The sequence below is a fragment of the Syngnathus acus genome, chromosome 1, assembly GCF_901709675.1.
Source record: "Syngnathus acus chromosome 1, fSynAcu1.2, whole genome shotgun sequence".
In the NCBI taxonomy this organism is placed as follows: Eukaryota; Metazoa; Chordata; class Actinopteri; order Syngnathiformes; family Syngnathidae; genus Syngnathus; species Syngnathus acus.
In genome coordinates, this window is record NC_051087.1 from 7,083,187 (window position 1) to 7,102,111 (window position 18,925).

Genomic DNA, 18,925 nt, shown 5'->3' on the forward strand with positions numbered 1-18,925 from the left:
CCACTCGATTTTGTCTTGGCTTGGAGTGGCAGGAAATGCTTGGCTTTGCGTGTTTGTGTGTTTGTCTGTTTCATTTACAAAATTCCTGAAAAGATTTTTTTTTTATTTTCAACCAAACCTCTCAAAATGTTATAGTTTTAGTAGTTATTGTGTTGCTGTTGTTTAAATAAAATCCTTCTTAATTTGATTAATAGAGTAATGCCAATAGAAATATAAAATTAGTCGAGGATGTTATTTTTTCCTCATGCAATATGTTTGTCTACGCAAGCAAACCTGTCTTGGCGGCTCCCTGTGCTTAATGTTGCATGTATTCATTAGACCCACCTCTCACATCTCTTCCATCCCAATCTGGCTGCAAGGAGTTGCTTTTGACAGCGTCATGCGGACACACCATCTTCTCTCATCCACGCAAGTGAGTGTCTTTGTTTTTTACAAGAGCATCTTTTATCTATTGGGGAAAAATCATGTTTAGATTTAGTTTAAGTAGTATTCAATATTCAAAAAACAAAACTATACACAGTAAATGTTTCCAAATTCTACAATATTAATATTTATGTATTTTTCTCTTATAGGAAAAATATTTAACATTTGTGCAAGAAATATTGCACAACCAAAATGTAAGCTACATCAAAGATCAGTTGTTTTTAGCTTTGAAATAACAAAAATACAAATCCATTGTGCCAAATTTTTAAAAATATAGATGTATTCAAAATAATTGTAGAAGGGATGAGATGATGCAAGACAATTCTGAAGGCATGCTGTGCAATATCAGCCTCATTAAACAGATATTTGTTATTATTATTGTCGTAAAACAAAGTTTGCCGTGGTTGTGATGTCTCAAGTGTCACTTTGCCATCACTCCGTTAACTGTCCCAATGGTCTTCATTAAAGTCGGTTGCAAGTCATCTGAAACGTTGTCGGCACTGCAATTAGACAATTCTGTCATGTGCGATCTACCGCTCAACACACTTGAGTGCATGACTTTCTGCGAGAGGGGAAAACAACTGAAATAATCCCTACGTTCATTGATAGCCTGCATGTTTTGACAGGTTGAACAAGAAGATGGACAACAGTAGCTTGGAAGACGCCGCTAACACAACACTTGAGATCAATCAGGACTCCTGCGCCCTGTTGAGGAACCAGGCCTTTCGTTTTATCCTATACGCCTTCTTTTTATTGGCATCATCTGCACAGTGGTGGGCAACTTTTTGGTGGTCTTGTCCATTTCATACTTTAAAAAAGCTGCAGTCGCCCACCAACTCCTTCGTCATGTCCCTGGCTGTGGCTGACTGCCTCGTGGGCCTGGTCGTAATGCCCTACAGTATGATTCGGACCATCGAAGGGTGCTGGTACTTTGGCGCCCTTTTTTGTCAACTTCATTCCAGCCTTGATGTCATGTTGTGTACTGCTTCCATATTCCATCTGAGTTGCATCGCTTTTGACCGCTACTACGCCGTCTGCAACCCGCTTGTTTATTCTTTAAAAATGTCTCAAGGTCGAGTCACATTCCTCATTGTCATCTGCTGGGCCGTTCCCATGCTAATTTCCTTCGGTCCGATAATGCTAGGCCTCCATATTGCCGGGGTCGACGTTGTGCTCCCTCAAGACGTGTGCGTTTTCCTGGTCAATCGCATCTATGCTGTCATGGCTTCATTGATAGCCTTCTACCTGCCCATGGCTATCATGCTGGTGGCCTACTGGAAGATTTTCAAAGCAGCCAAGCGGCAGGCAAAGCAGATCAGCGCCATGGAAAGCCAGATGGCTGCCGGAGTGGGGAAAGACTCAAGCAAAAAGAAGAAGCACCGCAACACCATGAAGAGAGAGCGGAAGGCAGCGAAAACCTTGGGCATCATCATGGGCGTCTTCCTCATCTTCTGGATGCCATTTTTTACTGTCAACATCGTGGACCCCTTTATTGATTACAGCACAGAAGTGGTCATCTGGGACATATTTTTATGGTTGGGATACATCAACTCATCACTAAATCCCTTCTTGTATGGTTTCTTTAAACCGCTCCTTTCGTAGGGCATTCCTCATGTTCATGGGCTGTCGGGTGTGTCAACCTGGAATATCTCCTGGAATGGAGCTTTCACATACCAGGAAAGAAGCAAATGACTGTGCAGAGAAATAATGAAATGATTGTTGTGGTGTGTTGGGATCACCGATGGTTGAGAGATGAGCCGTTTCAGTTTTCAAGACTGCACTTGAGTCTACCTGTTTGACCACAATCTCACTTTCCTCGGGGCATTTTTGTTCTTTTTGTGAAAAGGGAAAACCATTTGTTAACGATATCTTACTGTCTTTTGTATCTAAATCCAATCAGATTTCCAAACTATATCATAATCTAAATGAGTAGAATTTCACCATTCGTATTGCAACACAGATGATCAAGCCCAAGACAAGGTGTGAGATGAATAAATACTTGTTGTAAATTAGACTCTCTCTTTTATACCTCAAGCTCAGTTTGTGACACAACTGGTAAAATATTAACTCTGGATATTTTTCTCCTTCTTGATATTCTTGTTCTTATTATTATTATGATTGTTATGTTTGTTATGATTTTTATGATTGGTGCTGATGATGATAATAAGAATTACCTAGTATTATTTTTAAAATGTGTGTTTATTCGTCTTTGTGTGTGTGTTACCTTAATAACCCACAATCAGAATGATGTCTTTCACATTGCCATTGCTGGTATGTGACAAGAAGTGGAGCAATAGTGTCATCTGCTGGAAGGTGCAAGTCATTTTGTCAATCCCCAAATGACATAAAATCAAAGCCATATACAGTAACATGACATACTGCATGGATACTACATTGAATTTGCTATCAGGGAAATGGAAAAAAAAATTTTTTTTTAAAACTTTTAATTTGCACAAAAACAAACACAGCATTAAAAAAAACTATGCATGTTCATTTCACAGTAGCACTCTGCACTTGAATATATACAATTATGATAGCCAAGTAATTGTGTCGCTTAATGCAGTGAATCCAACAGTTACAAGACACACTTTGCGGCATTTAATTCCCTGTCTTACATTACCTTGTTATATTAAACCAACGTCAAGATAATTATAAAAAATGTGATATTGGAATATTGTGAACCAAGCAAAATTGAAAAAAATGTGTTCAATCTTTTGTGATCGTGATGGATGGAAATAATTTAACGTGCTCTCATTTTAGAACAATCAACAGTTGCACCTGTCAGTTACACTTCCCGGTCACAAGACGACCACGTGCACAATACAAGATTTTTTTTTTTAACAAAAACATAAAGACTCAGTATTTCGTTTTGATCAAGCCAGATTTCTGATACAGTGAATCTTATTCTCTGTCCTTTATTGTGGTGGTTCTGAATGTGAATGATCAAATGATATTTGGTCCAAAAGAGCCTTTTGAGAATAAAGCGTCCTCTTAAATGTCTGTCTCCTTCAGGCCGTAACACTCAGCCAAGTCATAGATGTGATAACTGCTTTGTTCACACACGTTGTAAATCCCCATTGAAACTGCATCGACCACTGCAGGTGCACTTCCTCGCCCCGTGCTTCCCTTAATTTTATTTGACAGGTTGTTCACTGTTTCTTTGAGCTGAAAGGAGGACTTCTGCAGCGGTGGGAACAGGTTCCATCTCTTTAAACTCCCCCCTGGCTTGCTTAACAAAGAGCTGCCGCAGGAGCCGTGCGTGGTGTAGCCTGACTCGTGTTCCCCTCTTTGTTCCAACGCCATTCCCCTGATGGCCGAGCGCCATTTCTGGTCATAGAAGCGACGCAGAGCCCTCCGCCTCTGGCGGCAGCGACACTTGAGTAGGCGGGTGAAAGCCCGCTGGAACTCTTTGCTGGAGCAGGGGTAGATCATGGGATTGATGCAGCTGTTGAAGTAGCCCAGCCAAAAGACCACCTTGAATACTGTCTCTGATGGCTTCATCGCTGGAAAGAAGGAGCCTAGCAGAAGAGAAACATGTATGAGCGTTTGTAAAAGAGTGAGCGGCATGTCGAGGTCTCTATTTTCATAAGCAGCGTATTTGTGGCATATTTCATGTAAGCAATTTGACAAACTGGACTCTTCCAAGTTGGCTGTACGTATGTTGGGTTTTGGAGATGAGTCTGGTGGAGTGATAATTTGATGCCAGAAAGTTGGTCTTAAGGTTTGCTTAAGTGCTGGTGTGGGTAGACAACTTGTCTAATGCATTTTTAGTGAATTTGATTGAGGCACAGGCATGTCGCATGTATTTTCTTTGTAAATAGAGGGGAACAAAACCCACAGAATATAATAGAAATCTATTTGTTGAATACATTACTGTTATGATGACAATCATATTTATTATTATGAGATTTTTAAGTCATCCTAATGCGTGGCACACAAACATGGAGGGGTGGAGGTTCTCTGAGTTCCCACTTCACAAGGCAGACTCTAGTGGGCAACTCGTCCACCGTATTTAACGCAAATGCAAAAGCATTGACCACACCCACAGCAGTGCAGACTTCCCACAAGACTCTAGTGGGCAACTGGTCACCGTATTAAAAGGGAATGCAAAAGTATTGACCCGACCACAGCAGCGCAGACTTCCCACTCTCAGAACCGCCAACTTGTGCTCGAAAGTAAATTGCCGAAATAGAGCTCTATGGCTCAAACACCCCTAAATTTGCACAGATTGGTAGAAACTTTAAATTGGGGTGCCAGTGTCACTAGTTTGTTATTCATTTTTAAACATGTGATTATTCCAAAAGGTTAAGTAGTTTAGTCTTGAAAATTAAACATTAAAAGTCTTCATTAAACCTATGAAGCAAACCCACACCTGCAAACGCACACACAGCAAAAGTGCTGCTACACAAAGCCTAATGGAGTCGCTTGAGTAGAAAATGCAAGAGAGGGTGGAAAATGCGATGCATGGCTCGGGAGATGAGTGCTCATTATGTAAAATAGTCTGGATGTGACTTTCATACAAATAAAATGTTAGTCTCTCATCAGTGGTCACACCAGGGACTCCCAGGCAGAAACAATTGCAATGCTTAAGGCTTCTCAAGCCAGCGACAAAAAAAGACAACATAGCAGGGCCCTGTTTGCAATCAACAATCAATCTTATTCGTTCAAATTTAAGTACAGTCATAATTTTGTTTTGAATTTATTAGTTAATTACTGCTCACTCAACCATACAAAGGCAACTCATGATAAATTCAAGTGTTGATTTTAATGAACATCACCATGGGTGATAATAGTGCCATGCAAAAACTGTGTTTCTTAACTTTGACCTTGATTTGTACACTGGTTATCTAAAACCTCCAAATTAAGTTAGCGTGGAACCATTTGACAAGAGGATTAGAAAGTCAGCATTACAATGTTTATTTCAATTCTCATTTAAAAAAAAAAAAAAGTTCAGTAATTACTGTTGCTCTGAAAATATCATGTAAGTAAACAAAAACTGAAGGGCTATTTTTCCTTGTGTCCCCAACAAAGTGCTGCCTAAAAGGCAAATGGTATTGGAATTTTGGATAGGTCAAAGCACTCTGTCTGCATCATCACAAACAAAAGGCCTGATTGACATAAATACTCGTTTGAAGTGCACGTCTGTCCTCCGGGCTAAAAATAGAATTAGTACAGATGGGTAGCTTTAAGATTTAGGAGCTGTCCACAACAGACAAGAAAGTGTGGGGTGCAAGTAAGTACTATTTAGAAATTAAGAAACAAGCCCAAAGACAATACAGCATTTAATCAAGACTACAGTAGCTGTCAATACTAATAATATTGATAAAAATATTGGCAAGCTCTCTTTGTGAATTAATCAACATCGACCATTTAACACTGCGGTTTACCAACATTTTATCTATCAGCAACAAAATAATATGATGCAACACAGATTTGAAAGATTAGGGTAGCATTGTTGTTGTCATGTGAACCCTAGCTCACCTTTATTTTTTTCCTGAAATGATGAACAATGAAAAACATTTCATTTGCATTGCCTGTATATACATTGGAGAAATCTCAAAGCACACCACCAAACTAAAATGTCGCAAGAGTGGATGGACAAGTTAATTACTCTATGTATCGCCTGCCATCTAGTGGAGGAGCATTTATTTGTTTTGTCAGTCACGATACATTGCTTTCTGACCAATAAAGTGAGATTGGACAATTTCCTGCAGAACACTGGTTGGGAATCACTGATAGCGTAAATAATGAGTTATATTGACCAGCCAGGACTCCGCTCATGTGGTGTTCAAATGCTACTTTTAACTCTTGTTCGCATGAGTTTGCGCGGACCTTCCTAAAATAATTTGGGTTTTGTCTCCCCCCCAAATAAATGTAGACCATTCAAAAGGTCATGACCACTTCAACAATAGAGTGATATCCAGTGCAAATAGATTTTGATTGGCACTGACAGAGAGGCATTTATCAATATTGTTGATGTTGGAGCCAATTTGGTTTCCTTAAGTTAAACTTTAATTTTGGTAAGTATTGGCTGACCTTGGGCCATGGACCTTTATTTTGAACTTTGGTTAAATTTTGCTGGCCTTGACCCACAGACTTTTATTTTGACACATCCTTTGGTCACCTGTTCAGTCACCTGATCAGGCACCTGATCAGGTGAAGATGGCTTCTCCCACATGGCAGTCTGCCTCAGTCAGGCTCAGTTAGCCAAGAAGATAGTAGTGACATAGTTTTTTACTGCTTCAAGCTTACAATTTGGATTACCTGTGTGCTACCTGCTTGCCTACCTGCGACCCCCCCCACTCTCTCCTGGCCTGCTATCACTTCTCTACCTCTGCCATGCTTGCCTCCATGTTGGACATTCTTTCTCCATCTCCAACAAGGTATGAGCAACAGCTGTACACAATGTTTTAACATATGCGTGTGACAACAAACCTTATACCATCAAACCCTAAACATATTTGACACAGTTGCTGTTGTCACACTAAAATCAGTTGGGCTAAACCCCAACTGACCTGTGCCCCTTAACATGGTAAGTGATATGGAAAATGAATGCATAGTTGTTGTTGCAACAGTGAATGTAATTCCTGCAAATATTACATCATCCATAAACAAAGACAAAACATATTTGTATGAACACTGATGTGACATTTAAATATTTATTAATTGCAATAGTTCCTGTCCACTAATGAATATATTTTTTGTGGACTAATCAACAGTAACACTCTAGATGTCACATTAATAAACAACGTGGTAACAAAACTAATTACTGACACAACTGACATGTTTCTATGATTGGTGTGCAAGAAAAAAAAGTATAGTCTTGAACTGAGCAAAAATGTGGTCTTTGTTGAAGAGTAACAAGCCCCAAGACTCCAAAAAGTGTTGATTTGTACTCTTGGCACTTAACTTTTACAGCCTGTACATTTTGACCCTGGGAAAAAAAGGTATGAGTATTCATGCAGCCCCTTTTGATTTATTAGTGTGGATTGTGCCTTGAAGGTCAGAAAAAAAACAACCTTTCTCTAGCATTAGTCAAGATTACACCAAAAAGGGAGCAGTCTTCCATTTCTCCCATCTAAGTACAATCTATACTGTCATCCATCCTTGATACACGTAGCACTTGTGCAGGGTCACTGGAAGCTTAAGTCGATCCCATTTAGACTGATCACTAATCAATCGCGGGACTGATGTATAAAGATAGATAAACATTCACGCCCACATTAACACCTACAGACAATTTGGAGAGAGAACCTAACAAACCTGGGTTGGAACAGTAGCAGATGCCTGAGAGAATGAATCCACATAAACACACTTCTGTCAATGCCACACACAATTTCACACCTCAATCTGTCACTAGGTAATTTTTTTGGTACATTTCCAAGGACCAGATGTACATTGTGTTATGTAAACTACTCTTATACACGTGGAATAAAAATGTTAGTCTGAGGAGAGAAAAATGACAGCCTTGCAAAATTGAGTCCGCAATAAGTTATTTGAGTTCGGACCTCAATCATTCTTCTCCTCCTTAGATTATTTAAAAAAAAAAAAAAAAAATTGTGATGTCAAAAGCAAGTAAGGTGTGACTTATGACTCACTTCAATTTGACCAAGACCAAGCTGAAGTATGGTGTTCCTAAAACATCAATAAGGCTGAATTGTGATTGCAGTTAGTACCCTAGACTAACATGTGCCCTAATCCGTAGTGATGTTTCTAAGCTGAGTTATTTATTTATTTGTTGCAAGGGAAACAAAAAACAAAGAAATCAAATAGAGCTATTGAGTGATTGTGTTGCCAATGCAGGTCCAGTCTTTTTTTAATGGTACAGTCAAAAACAACACGAATCAAAAAATCAGAACACTTGCAATTAGCTGTTGTAGACCACAACTCACAACCTGATGCTCTCACACTCACTCTGCCTATATATATATGTATATATATAATATATTAAATAAATATATATAATGTATATTAAATACATATATATAATATATATTAAATAAATAAATGAAAGAAGCCTAAAGAACTATAAAGAAACATTATATTGTAAGTCTACTTACCAAAAGGTAAAAAGAAGAAAAAAGGCAGCCAACAGAGGATAAACATGCCTACGACGATGGCGAGGGTTTTGGCCGCCTTTTCTCCCGAGAGAACTTCATGAGGCGCACGGAGAGCGAGCTCCTGAACGGGTGCTGCTTGTTGCTTTTGGAGCTGACCGCGCGCGCATCCTCCAGCACGCTGCGGCAGTGGATCCTCAGAACCACCTCCACGGACTTGTCTCGTTCCCGCTTGACACCCGCCTCCAGGCTTCTGGTAGTCCTTCGGGCCACCACGTAGACCCGAAAGTACATAATGAGGATGACCAGGAGCGGCAGGTAGAAGGAGAAGAGAGAGGAGAAGAGCGCGTATCCGGGCTCCTCCGTAATCCTGCAGATGCTCTCGTCCACGGGTGGCGGTTCTTTCCAACCCAGCAGCGGTCCAACCGAGATGACTGTGGACGACACCCACACCAAAACCAGAATGACGCCCGCCCTCCTCTCGGTCATGATGCTCGGGTACTTGAGGCAGTGTTTGACGCCTATGTAGCGGTCCACGGAGATGATGCACAAGCTGAGGATGGAGGCAGTACAGCACAGCACGTCCACCGCCGCCCAGATATTGCAAAACACCCGGCCGAACACCCAGCAGCCCAGAACCTCCAGAGAAGCGGAGAAGGGCAGCACCACGATGCTCAGGAGCAGGTCCGCCATCGCCAAGTTGACTATAAAGAAGTTGGTCACCGTCTGCAAGTGACTGTTGCACAACACGGACAAAATAACCAAAATGTTACCCACGATCGCCACCAGAATAAATAAACCGAGAAAAAGGCCGAGCCAAACGGATCGGGAGTCAAGTGTAAAGTTCGAACACGCCGCAGTGCTGTCGTTTAGAAATATTAGCTCCATTGCAGAGCCATTGAGAGGCTCCGTGAAATAGATCCCATGGATAGTGTCGTTCCTTAAGTTTGAATCCGCCATGCTGAAGAAATAGCACACGTAAAAATAACTTAAACTAAGTGCTTCATCATCTGCGCCAAACAATAGTCGTGCGTAAAACAATCCCAAAAAGAATAAGCAACCCGCAGGGCCGCTTGGGCAACACACTCGTGGGCTCGGTAGGAGTTGATGAGGCGACAAAAAAATATATAAGAGCCTCCAACTCTTCGCCATGGGCACGCGTATCTTCTTGGCTGTGCAGCGGCGTGCACTTGTGGCATCATTTTCGACCATCAACTGGCTCCCGGAGTCAGCCAGAGCAGGTCCGAACCTGCAGCTCCACCCACGTCATACGCATGCACACGCGCGCGCGCGCACGCACAGAAATTGTTTCACTCAAAATCTCCTCACGTCAGCGCTGCCTCAATGTCTAATTGAAAGCTTTTTGCTTTGTTGATGTGGATGATGCTCATCATATTTGTAAGAGCTGACCCTTAAATATGGCTTTTTATTCACAAGCCAAGTAGGATATTATCAATGGGTCATTTGGCCGGTTGTAGAAGTAAATGAAAGCTGAGAACTTCATTCAAGTTGGATGTCCGCAGGAAATTTTTCCAGAACTATTCATGTTAGTCCATACGTATGTCAAGACACCACTTATATTTTGCTCAAAACTACTAGACAAGAAGATTTTTAGACAATTTGATTGTTGAAATATTTCTCTTTTATTGGCTCAGTGTTTACACAAACAGAAAAATTCAACTTTTTCACTGTTTGCTTCAGAAGCATGCCATAGCATTGAGAAGCAGATAGGTCCTATCTGATAGGGTGTCCAAAAATAAAGCTGTCATAGAAATAGTTGAGCTGGCCTTTCATTCTGACATTTGTTCCATGAAATTGTGTTATTTATTGCCCAACAATCTAATCTCTTCATTTGGTTGTGTTTCCCCTGGCAACGCTGCTTAATATTCAAATTTGTTTTCCAATTAGATTCCCGCCTCGAGGTGCTCCCGTGTCAATCTAAACTGCACAGGGCCTTCAGATTCCGTTGTGTTGTCTAATTGTTCATTGGTGTGTAGGGATGGGAATTGAGAACTGGTTCTTGTTGAGAACCAGTTCCCATGTTACCAATTCATAGGAATCGTTTGCTATTTTGCTAACAATTCCCTTCGCGATTCCAGTCAGCACGAATTACGTCGCTACACACGTTTTGCATTTTACGCACGTTACGCACGCTATGCAACATGCCTAGCAACGCAAGTTACTAGCCAAGCCAGATCATGATCATTCCATGTGTTATTTTCACACTAAACTGCAAGAGGGCGCTCTAGATCTGCGGAATAATTGCAACTATAGTTATCTGAGTAACTCTTAATATGTTACGTCAGGCACGTTCTCAGTTTGTAGTTTATGTGTCATGTAACGTTAGCATATCGTCCAGTTATTCAGGCTGTTGTTGCCTCTATTCTATTTTTATTTTAAATTGCCTTTCAAGATGACATGCCTGTTCTTGGTGTTGGATTTTATCAAATAAATTTCCCCCTAAAATGAGACTTATACTCCAGTGTGAATTATGTCTTTTTCTTCTTTATTATTCATTTTATGGCTGGTGCGACTTGTACTCCGGTGCGACTTTTAGTCCGCAAAATACGGTACCTGCAATGTTGAAATTTATACAAAGGGAGGAAATACCTTTTGTAGTTAAAGGCTTGCACCCATTTGCCAATGTAGAAGCCCTTGATTTTCGGTAGGTGATGATTTCTATTGTAGAAGAATGCTTGCATTGTTCCCTCTTAACACAATATTTTGCCCACCCCAATTCTAGAGAGATGACAAAAACAGTTTTTCAAGACTTCAGTCTTAGGTTTGTAATGTTATAGTTACACAACGTTGCAATATATAAATCAAAATGATTAGAGTTGTTCATGCGCTTCTTTTTTTACCCATATGAGAATCGATAAAGAATGGAATCATTAAACAGAATGAAAAATGCAATCGCAATTATAAAAATCTTATCAATTCCCGTCCCTATTAGCGTGAATTATTTTCCTTATGCGATTGGCTGGTGATTCGATTCAATTGGGATAGACTCCAGCCTGCCGATGACCCACATAAGGACACAAGCTATACAAACCTCTTGCAGTCTCATTACACTGTGCTTGTTTACCTAATGTGGCTCCCTGTGACTATTTCAAAAATGAAATGCTGACCATATGTAGGTCAGAAAGCTTTGCGTGAGAGGACTGCAGCTAATAAGATACAGTTGTGTATGCATGATTAGATTTTTGTTGGTAACAGAATTGTGGTGTAATAATCAGAGAGGAATTCAGTAACCATTATTAGAAGCAAAAGAGAGTTACCAATTCTTTAAAAACAAAAAATGTAAGAAAAGAAAAATAATTACATTTCCCAGTCCTGCTATGGGTTTTAATTAATCATTCCAAAGATATCAGGGCCACCAAGGACTTAGCTCTCCTGGCCCCAAGACTATAAAAAAACAAAAAAAACACTGACCTACATTTAACTTTAATATTCATCCACAGAAATGTCACTGATTTATTTCCAGCAATTGTATTGATGTATGTCTTGGGTGCACTGTTTCTGTCCAATCATATTTCAGCTTCTATCCATTGCCTAGTCAATCTGATATGTCCAGGCCCTTCAGAATCGGAAATGCTGGCCGATGTATTCTAAACGATAACAGCAATAGCAGTACTGTTCAGCCAATCAGATCATAAATTTGACCCCAAAGGCCAGCGAACAGGTTCATGATGACAACAGCATTTTCCGTCCTTTGAGCAGAACTTCTTATAGCCAACGTCCCACCAGCAAATCACATGGCATCATGTATTTAATATACTTTTATTTTGGGGTTTGTTACATTATAAGATGCATAAATGTTGATTCTGAACTGTTCTTGCACATTCTTGTGTTGCTATCTTGTGCTCTTAATAGTTTCTATACTTGAGATAGGGGTTGCATTAAGCGGTGGATAAAGTTCTGACGGCCGAGGTATCAAATGCACTCTCACTGCTCTCCTGAATAAAAATACAACCAAAGTACTAAAGGTTGCATGATGAAAGATTTTTCTGGTGGTTGTTAATAAAGCAGATAAAACATAAAAGAGCCAGCAAAAGTTTGGATGGAACCTCACACTATTGTGATGAAAATTGAAAAACTAAAAAGGTGAACTTGCTGCAGTGCATGTGTTCCAGTCATCCAAAGGTGATCACATCTGGAGTGGTTATGAATGACTCATAATCAAGTCAGTCAGCCAACTGTTGCAGAATGGTGATTACGTGGTTATCACTCCTCGCTCCTTAATGTGCCACAATCGCTGATTGCATCACTGTCTTTATGCCCCTGCCGCATTTACTGTAATTGGTCAATGATGGCAGCTCATACGTGTGAGGCTCCATGCAAACAAAAAAGGTTTATCAGCAAATTGGTCATTAACACTTTCAATTCCAGCCATTTAAAAAAAAAAAAAAAATCTTGAGTGCTAGCTCATTTAGAACATTCTAACTGACAATTCAGGGCTCGCAGAATTTGGAGTTTTATGGATATGTAAACAGAGAAACAATCAAATAAAGAATTAGGCTCTCTTTCATCACACATAGTAGAATAAAAATTGTATATTCCTCTACTTTTTTTTTTTAAGGGGGTTGGGGTCAAGTAGTCAAACATGGTTTGGACTGATGATACACTATTACGCACTTTCCAACAGCCTCCACTGTAAATCTTTAATACCAACTATGAATGATTACTAGAATAAAATGTGCATGATTCACGACCTTGACTTCCGCTGCAGTCCATTCAACCGAGAAGCTTTTGACCTCAATCAAAAGGCCTGGAATTTCCTGTCCCATCAAACTTTATATGTGCCAAAAGATTAGCAAGTGATTGAGCACTGCACTGACACACCACAATAAGAAAAGTGTGGATCTGTTTTGGCTTTTGAGGCTTTGTATACAAAATACTACACTGTATAGTTTTTTTTATTGAACTACAAAACATTACAGGATTTTCAAGGAAAAAGCAGATTGCCACAAAGAGATGATACAATCCATAAAAAAGGAGAGTGTGGATATTTCGAAGGGCTGTTGGAGGTGATTGATTCACCGACTGCGGTCGTGTATTTTGGCGACAGGGATTTATTATATTTATTATATTGTACTGCTCTTCATTCAAAGATTAAAATTTGGAATCGCAGCAAACCCAGTGGCTGCCAATTGGCCATTTAATGACAACTAGCTGCCAAACCCAAAACACTTGGTGCCAGTTCAGTCCGTTTCAGCCACATCTCTCAATGCGCCGGCAAATAGTTCATTTGATGTTTGAGGTCTGTTTCTTTTTATTTTTGTAGCCTGCTCTTCATTTGCATTCAATTCCGGTAGCCTTTGCCCACGTTTCGCTAAAACGCAGAAGCCCATATTCCAATTCATATTTTCTCTGCCCTTACTCTCTCAGTATGGTAATCTCTAATGTCTACTGTGACTGTTCTTACTTATCACGCCTCGCCAGAGTGACTGGGATTCAGTTTGCCACAGGTCATATTGTACTTTGATATTATTTCATACCTGAATCTTCAAAAGGTCAAATAATCTTACTGCTCGCTTTCTAGTGTCAAATGTTGAAAGATTTTTTATTTATTTTTATTTTTTTAAAGGAGCAATAATGTGTTAAAAGTAAAACCGGTGGTCTATACAGTTTTTGTATTCCTTTCCCTATAAGAGCCTCTTTGGTAAAATGTTACGTAATTTAAGAAACATGCTTCGGTCCTGCAACTTAATATATGAGTGTCTTGCCTTTTGTCTGAGTGATTCCCTCAACAATGCATGGCTGAACTGAGAGAGGAATTACAATGTAAGCATTTGAAGTACACGACAGACATCTGACATTAGAAGTCACGATTAGGGTGTGGTGTCACCTTTCATCTCAGGGTAAGCGTAGGATGGACTCGTCTGCAACACTTTTATTACCAAGCCCCCCCCTTTATGTTCCCTGAGCCAGGCTGCCCACGTGTCTTGTTAGAAAGGACTGTGCTGTATTTGGCAAATGGCAACATCATTCATTAAGGGTTTTAAATGACGTAACACTTACATGTAAAGGTTTGTGTCTGAGGAAACTTGGATATAATTTTCTCTTATTATAGGTTCTCCTTCACTGTCTTTACTGCAACAAACCGTGGCTCAATCAATGTAGCTTAGAGAAAATGCTTGAATTATTTCCTGAGGTTTTTGACTTGTCAATTTGTGTGCACCATTGCCATTTTTTGCATTGAGTGAATCATGGCATGTAATCACGATATGATTTGCTTTGCGTTTATTTCGTGCTCTGCAAAGTTAAAAATACCATATCGGAAAGACAGATAGGAATTTATTTATATTCTATTTTTCAGCTCATACACTTCTTTTTGAAATATAAAATGCAAACTTCACCTCAAAACTTTGAAGTTAACCATGAGGTTAGATATCCTCTGACCAATGATGATGATTATTGATGCACGACGGGAGCTTTTTGAAAGACGCGATAGAGCTTAATGATCCTGAGCCACATGGGAATCTGATCATTTTCTACTCACAGACCTGCAGTATAAAAATAGAACGCTCACAAAGAAGGTCCTCTGTTATCAAGGCAACGTGGGCCGAGATTTGCCTCACTGATCACAGCAGTGCCAGCAGCTTCACAGGTGAGATGCTGTTTGTATTGGAAACAAGCAGACAGTGTCTACAATACACATTGTACATTGTAAATGTAGAACAAGACATTTGATAAGTATCACTTAACCGAATAAAATAAAATACATTAGAATTTATTTGCCTGATTTGCACATCATTTAGTGGCGTTTCTTTAGTTTATTGCAATTGTCAATGCCATGACAGCTTCTTTATTTGTACAATAGTAATGTTCTCTCCTGGTCACTGCAGGATTGTAATTGAATTTTATCCATCAGGCCATTGGGAATTTCTGAAGATTCCAGAATAGCCGGTTGACAAATATTTCCGAGCCGCATTTTAATCCCGGTATTTAACCAATTTTGATGAATAGCATACAATACATTGGTGGAACTGAACTTGATCTTCTTAAAACTTAATTAGCACATGTACAATTTCTTAGTAAACTCTTGGAAATGTTTGTATGCAGCGTGGCTTTAAGGGAGTTTGCTATCATGATGGGACAAAATGGTTGTTGAAAAGAGAAGCTTATAGACAAACAAATGAAGGTTGGGAGGGTTTAAGCACTATTTACATATGATTAAAGCCGTCTGTTATCTTTGGCTAAAGCAGATCCTGTTGAAATCAAATTGATTAAAATAGGCATCACATGGTTAAAGCACATATTTTCCATTTTTCTCACAACATAAGAGTGAATGTTTTTGCAGCCAACATTTGATTAAAGGTGCACTGAAAATGATCATTTTGGGGGTTCAAAAGTTATGTTCCCCAAATTTGATTACTTTTCAACATGCCATTTATTTATTTATTTATTACCCCTTGTTTTGCTTAATTTATTCTCCCACACCGATAGCCACTCAACACAGACGTTCGTGTATCGTGCCATTTATACCTGCATGTGTTTGGATTGCCATTACATGCCCTCAAAATGACCCCAATGGTAGCGGTCACATTTTGGCATATCTGTTTTTACACAACAGCAATGTAGTTTGAGGGAAATGACAGATGACACAGCCTCTGAGCAGCCAAACAAGGAAAAAAAAATATCTTCCTGCGGTTATTTCAAACTCTGACTTTGGAATGACTGACTGGCAATTTCTGATTAGCAGTCCTGAGGGGCCTGAAAGTGGTGAGACAGGTCAGACATTTTTAGAGTATAACCCAGGGTAAGTCCATGCATAGCACAAAGTAGGAATAAAATAAAACTCATTAGTGCAGAATATTCATTCATATCAACAGCTCGTCCCCGTCGCCCTCGCCTTGAACCAAGTAATGACAAAAATTACCCAAACCTAAATTTATTTACCATGAAGACTCTTCTCCGTATGCTCTATGTTTGACACTGTGTGAATCTCACTTCCAATAATTATGCGACACCAAGGGAGTTTACTGATGCAAGTCTCCAGAGATGTGCTCTGTGTACTTCGGGTGTCCTCTTCAAACACTGAGACCCTGCGTTGCCTTTCTCACGCCACATACACTTGTTGTATGTTTGTGTATGCGTGTGACTCACACCCACAAGAGAGTGCTGCTCCATGTACACCATTCAGTAAATAGCAGTGAGGATAAACCATCAGAAATAAATAAATAACAGGGACTAATATGAACTTCGACCACCGATAAATTCCTTTCACACATCTATGTCAGATCTTTTTAAGGATCTGGTGGAAAATGTTAGTATATTGAAAGTTTGTCTGTAGGGTTCAATGGAAAATCTAAAAACAATTCAGGATATTAGTTTTGTTATGATAGAGGAGATCAAGAGAAAATGAAAAGTCAAATCAATAGTTGCAATCAATGACTGCCATTAGCCATTTGAAGACGGGGGTGAGGGGGATAAATCACACTCCCTAGTTGGCGTTGGGGCTTCAGTACGGTTTAACCACTGATTTTCATTTCCCTCAGTCTGTGTGGAATTTTCCTTTGCTACTTGTCACTTAAACATTGTCGTTGCTTCTCAACATTTTCTGAACAGGCACATTGGTTAAATTCAAAACAAACACGCCGACCGACATACTCAGCGAAATGATACAAATGTATCTTTTGAAAAAGTAACACTTATTTCGTAAGAAATGTGTCTCTTTCAAAAACAACATAACCTTATATTAAAAAAAAAAAAAGGCTTTTTCTAAATGCTCCTGAATGCGTTGGACTTGGAGACCAAATTGACAAACAATACAGTATTCCAGACTATTATGGGATGTATTCATTTATCATTTATTATTTTTGTGGTGTAGGATAATAAATGTAGACTTTACCAGTGAATTTTTAACTCTAAAATCCCCAACTGAAGCTATTGTAAGACAGATGATCATTTGCGTTAGCATGTATAAACACTGTTATTCAAAGGGGGAAAAAAAATGTCCCAATTTTAAGTGCTTTAAAATAATTCATGTGACATGTTTGTTTGAAATACATTTAGCTGATAAATGCAGTGAGCTGCGATGTCACAAGATACTTTCTAAAAATTGTTTAGCTATATGATAAACAACAAACCGCATGACCGTCCACACATTCATTTTTTCCCTGGTTTCCATTTATCCCTTGTGTATTTTTATAAACGCTAAATATTCAGCATGACCTCATCCACCAGAAGAGAAAGACAAGGACATGTTTGTGGTGCCTGGTCAGTTCACATAACCCCAATTTTGTGCTTCATGATGCGGTCAGTGGTGTTTTCCTTTCTTTCATAACAGCATGTGTCTGTTTCTCTGATGTGTGTGCGTGCGTGTGTGTGTTGCTTTTATATAGTTTCGATGTTACATTTAAGCAGCAAAGACGAGGCCTCCCAAGTGAGTAGAACTAAAAATAGACTAGAGCAGGTGATTCATTGAAATTCCAGCAGGCATAGTTCCATCCTTAATGGATGCAAGGAGGAGTCCATTTCATCTGTTCACCAAATATTTTAATGAAATAGCACTTTGTATAATTAAATATGCCCAGTGGAGCAAAGCAGCCTCACTGAAAACAATAAACTTTCAATTTCGTCAGCGTTCCTTCTGAATAATGAGATGTTCTGACGTGAGTGTTACTGTCTCTTACCTTGACACATTGAACCATTCATCATGCCACAAAATGTGTTTTCGCACAGCCCATGCAAATAAATCACAATTGGAAAATCTCTTGTGAAGATTTTTTTGAGTCCGCAGTAAACAGGTTTCATCACCCAGCCAATTATGATGGGAATTTGGACACTGTATGCACATTGTCACAATTGCCGGTGCACTTTCCTTAATGAAATCATCAAATGTGTTTCATGAACCACATGTATTTTTTACTTCTTTTGATTGCATTGTTGGTTAAAAAAAGTAATTATGTTCAGCCCAATGTAGAACAGAGTGCCATTAAGAGGAGTCAAAAAGTACAACTGGTTCATGAAGCAAATTTGAAGCATCACTACTTTGTACCATCAATTATTCCTGATTCAAGTTAAAAATATAAAAAGATTGATTTGATTTGAATCTGATGTTTTTGGGCTTTACATCGTATCTCGGTTGACATTGGCTCCAAAGTTTTTCATCAAAGTAAAACATCTGAATTGGACCAGTTCCCTTTGGTCTGGGAATCATGGGTTTTGTTGTCAAATTCTTCCCAGAACTCGAAAAAATGTCAATATCATACACTTTTTGAGTGAGATTAACTTTTGTTTTGAGATTGACCTTGACGGCAACTCTCTCAGTCTCTGTAAAAAAAAAACTCAATTTGGGTTCCGCCCCCACTCTGAGCTCTTCTCATTGTTCAATATTTTTGAGCCCTCCAGGGGTATCATGATCCCGCCTCTGAATACCCGATCCTAAAACACTAACCTTGCGTTTTTGCAGCATAATGCCTTCCTGCAGCATACCCGGT

At 39.4% G+C, this 18,925-nt stretch overlaps 2 protein-coding genes across 2 annotated transcripts; one reads left to right on the plus strand and one right to left on the minus strand.

The window, feature by feature from the left end:
* Window positions 1-1,062: 1,062 nt before the first annotated feature.
* Window positions 1,063-2,195, plus strand: LOC119120377 (5-hydroxytryptamine receptor 4-like). Its single transcript, XM_037247209.1, is given in 4 exon segments — window positions 1,063-1,174; window positions 1,177-1,235; window positions 1,237-2,007; window positions 2,009-2,195. Coding segments are annotated over 4 exon segments (1,065 nt in total). The 3' UTR covers window positions 2,132-2,195.
* A 910-nt stretch (window positions 2,196-3,105) lies between these two features.
* Window positions 3,106-9,464, minus strand: LOC119120366 (alpha-1A adrenergic receptor-like). The gene is given in 3 exon segments (XM_037247183.1): window positions 3,106-3,941; window positions 8,484-8,570; window positions 8,573-9,464. Coding segments are annotated over 3 exon segments (1,482 nt in total). The 5' UTR covers window positions 9,441-9,464; the 3' UTR covers window positions 3,106-3,414.
* Window positions 9,465-18,925: the final 9,461 nt, after the last annotated feature.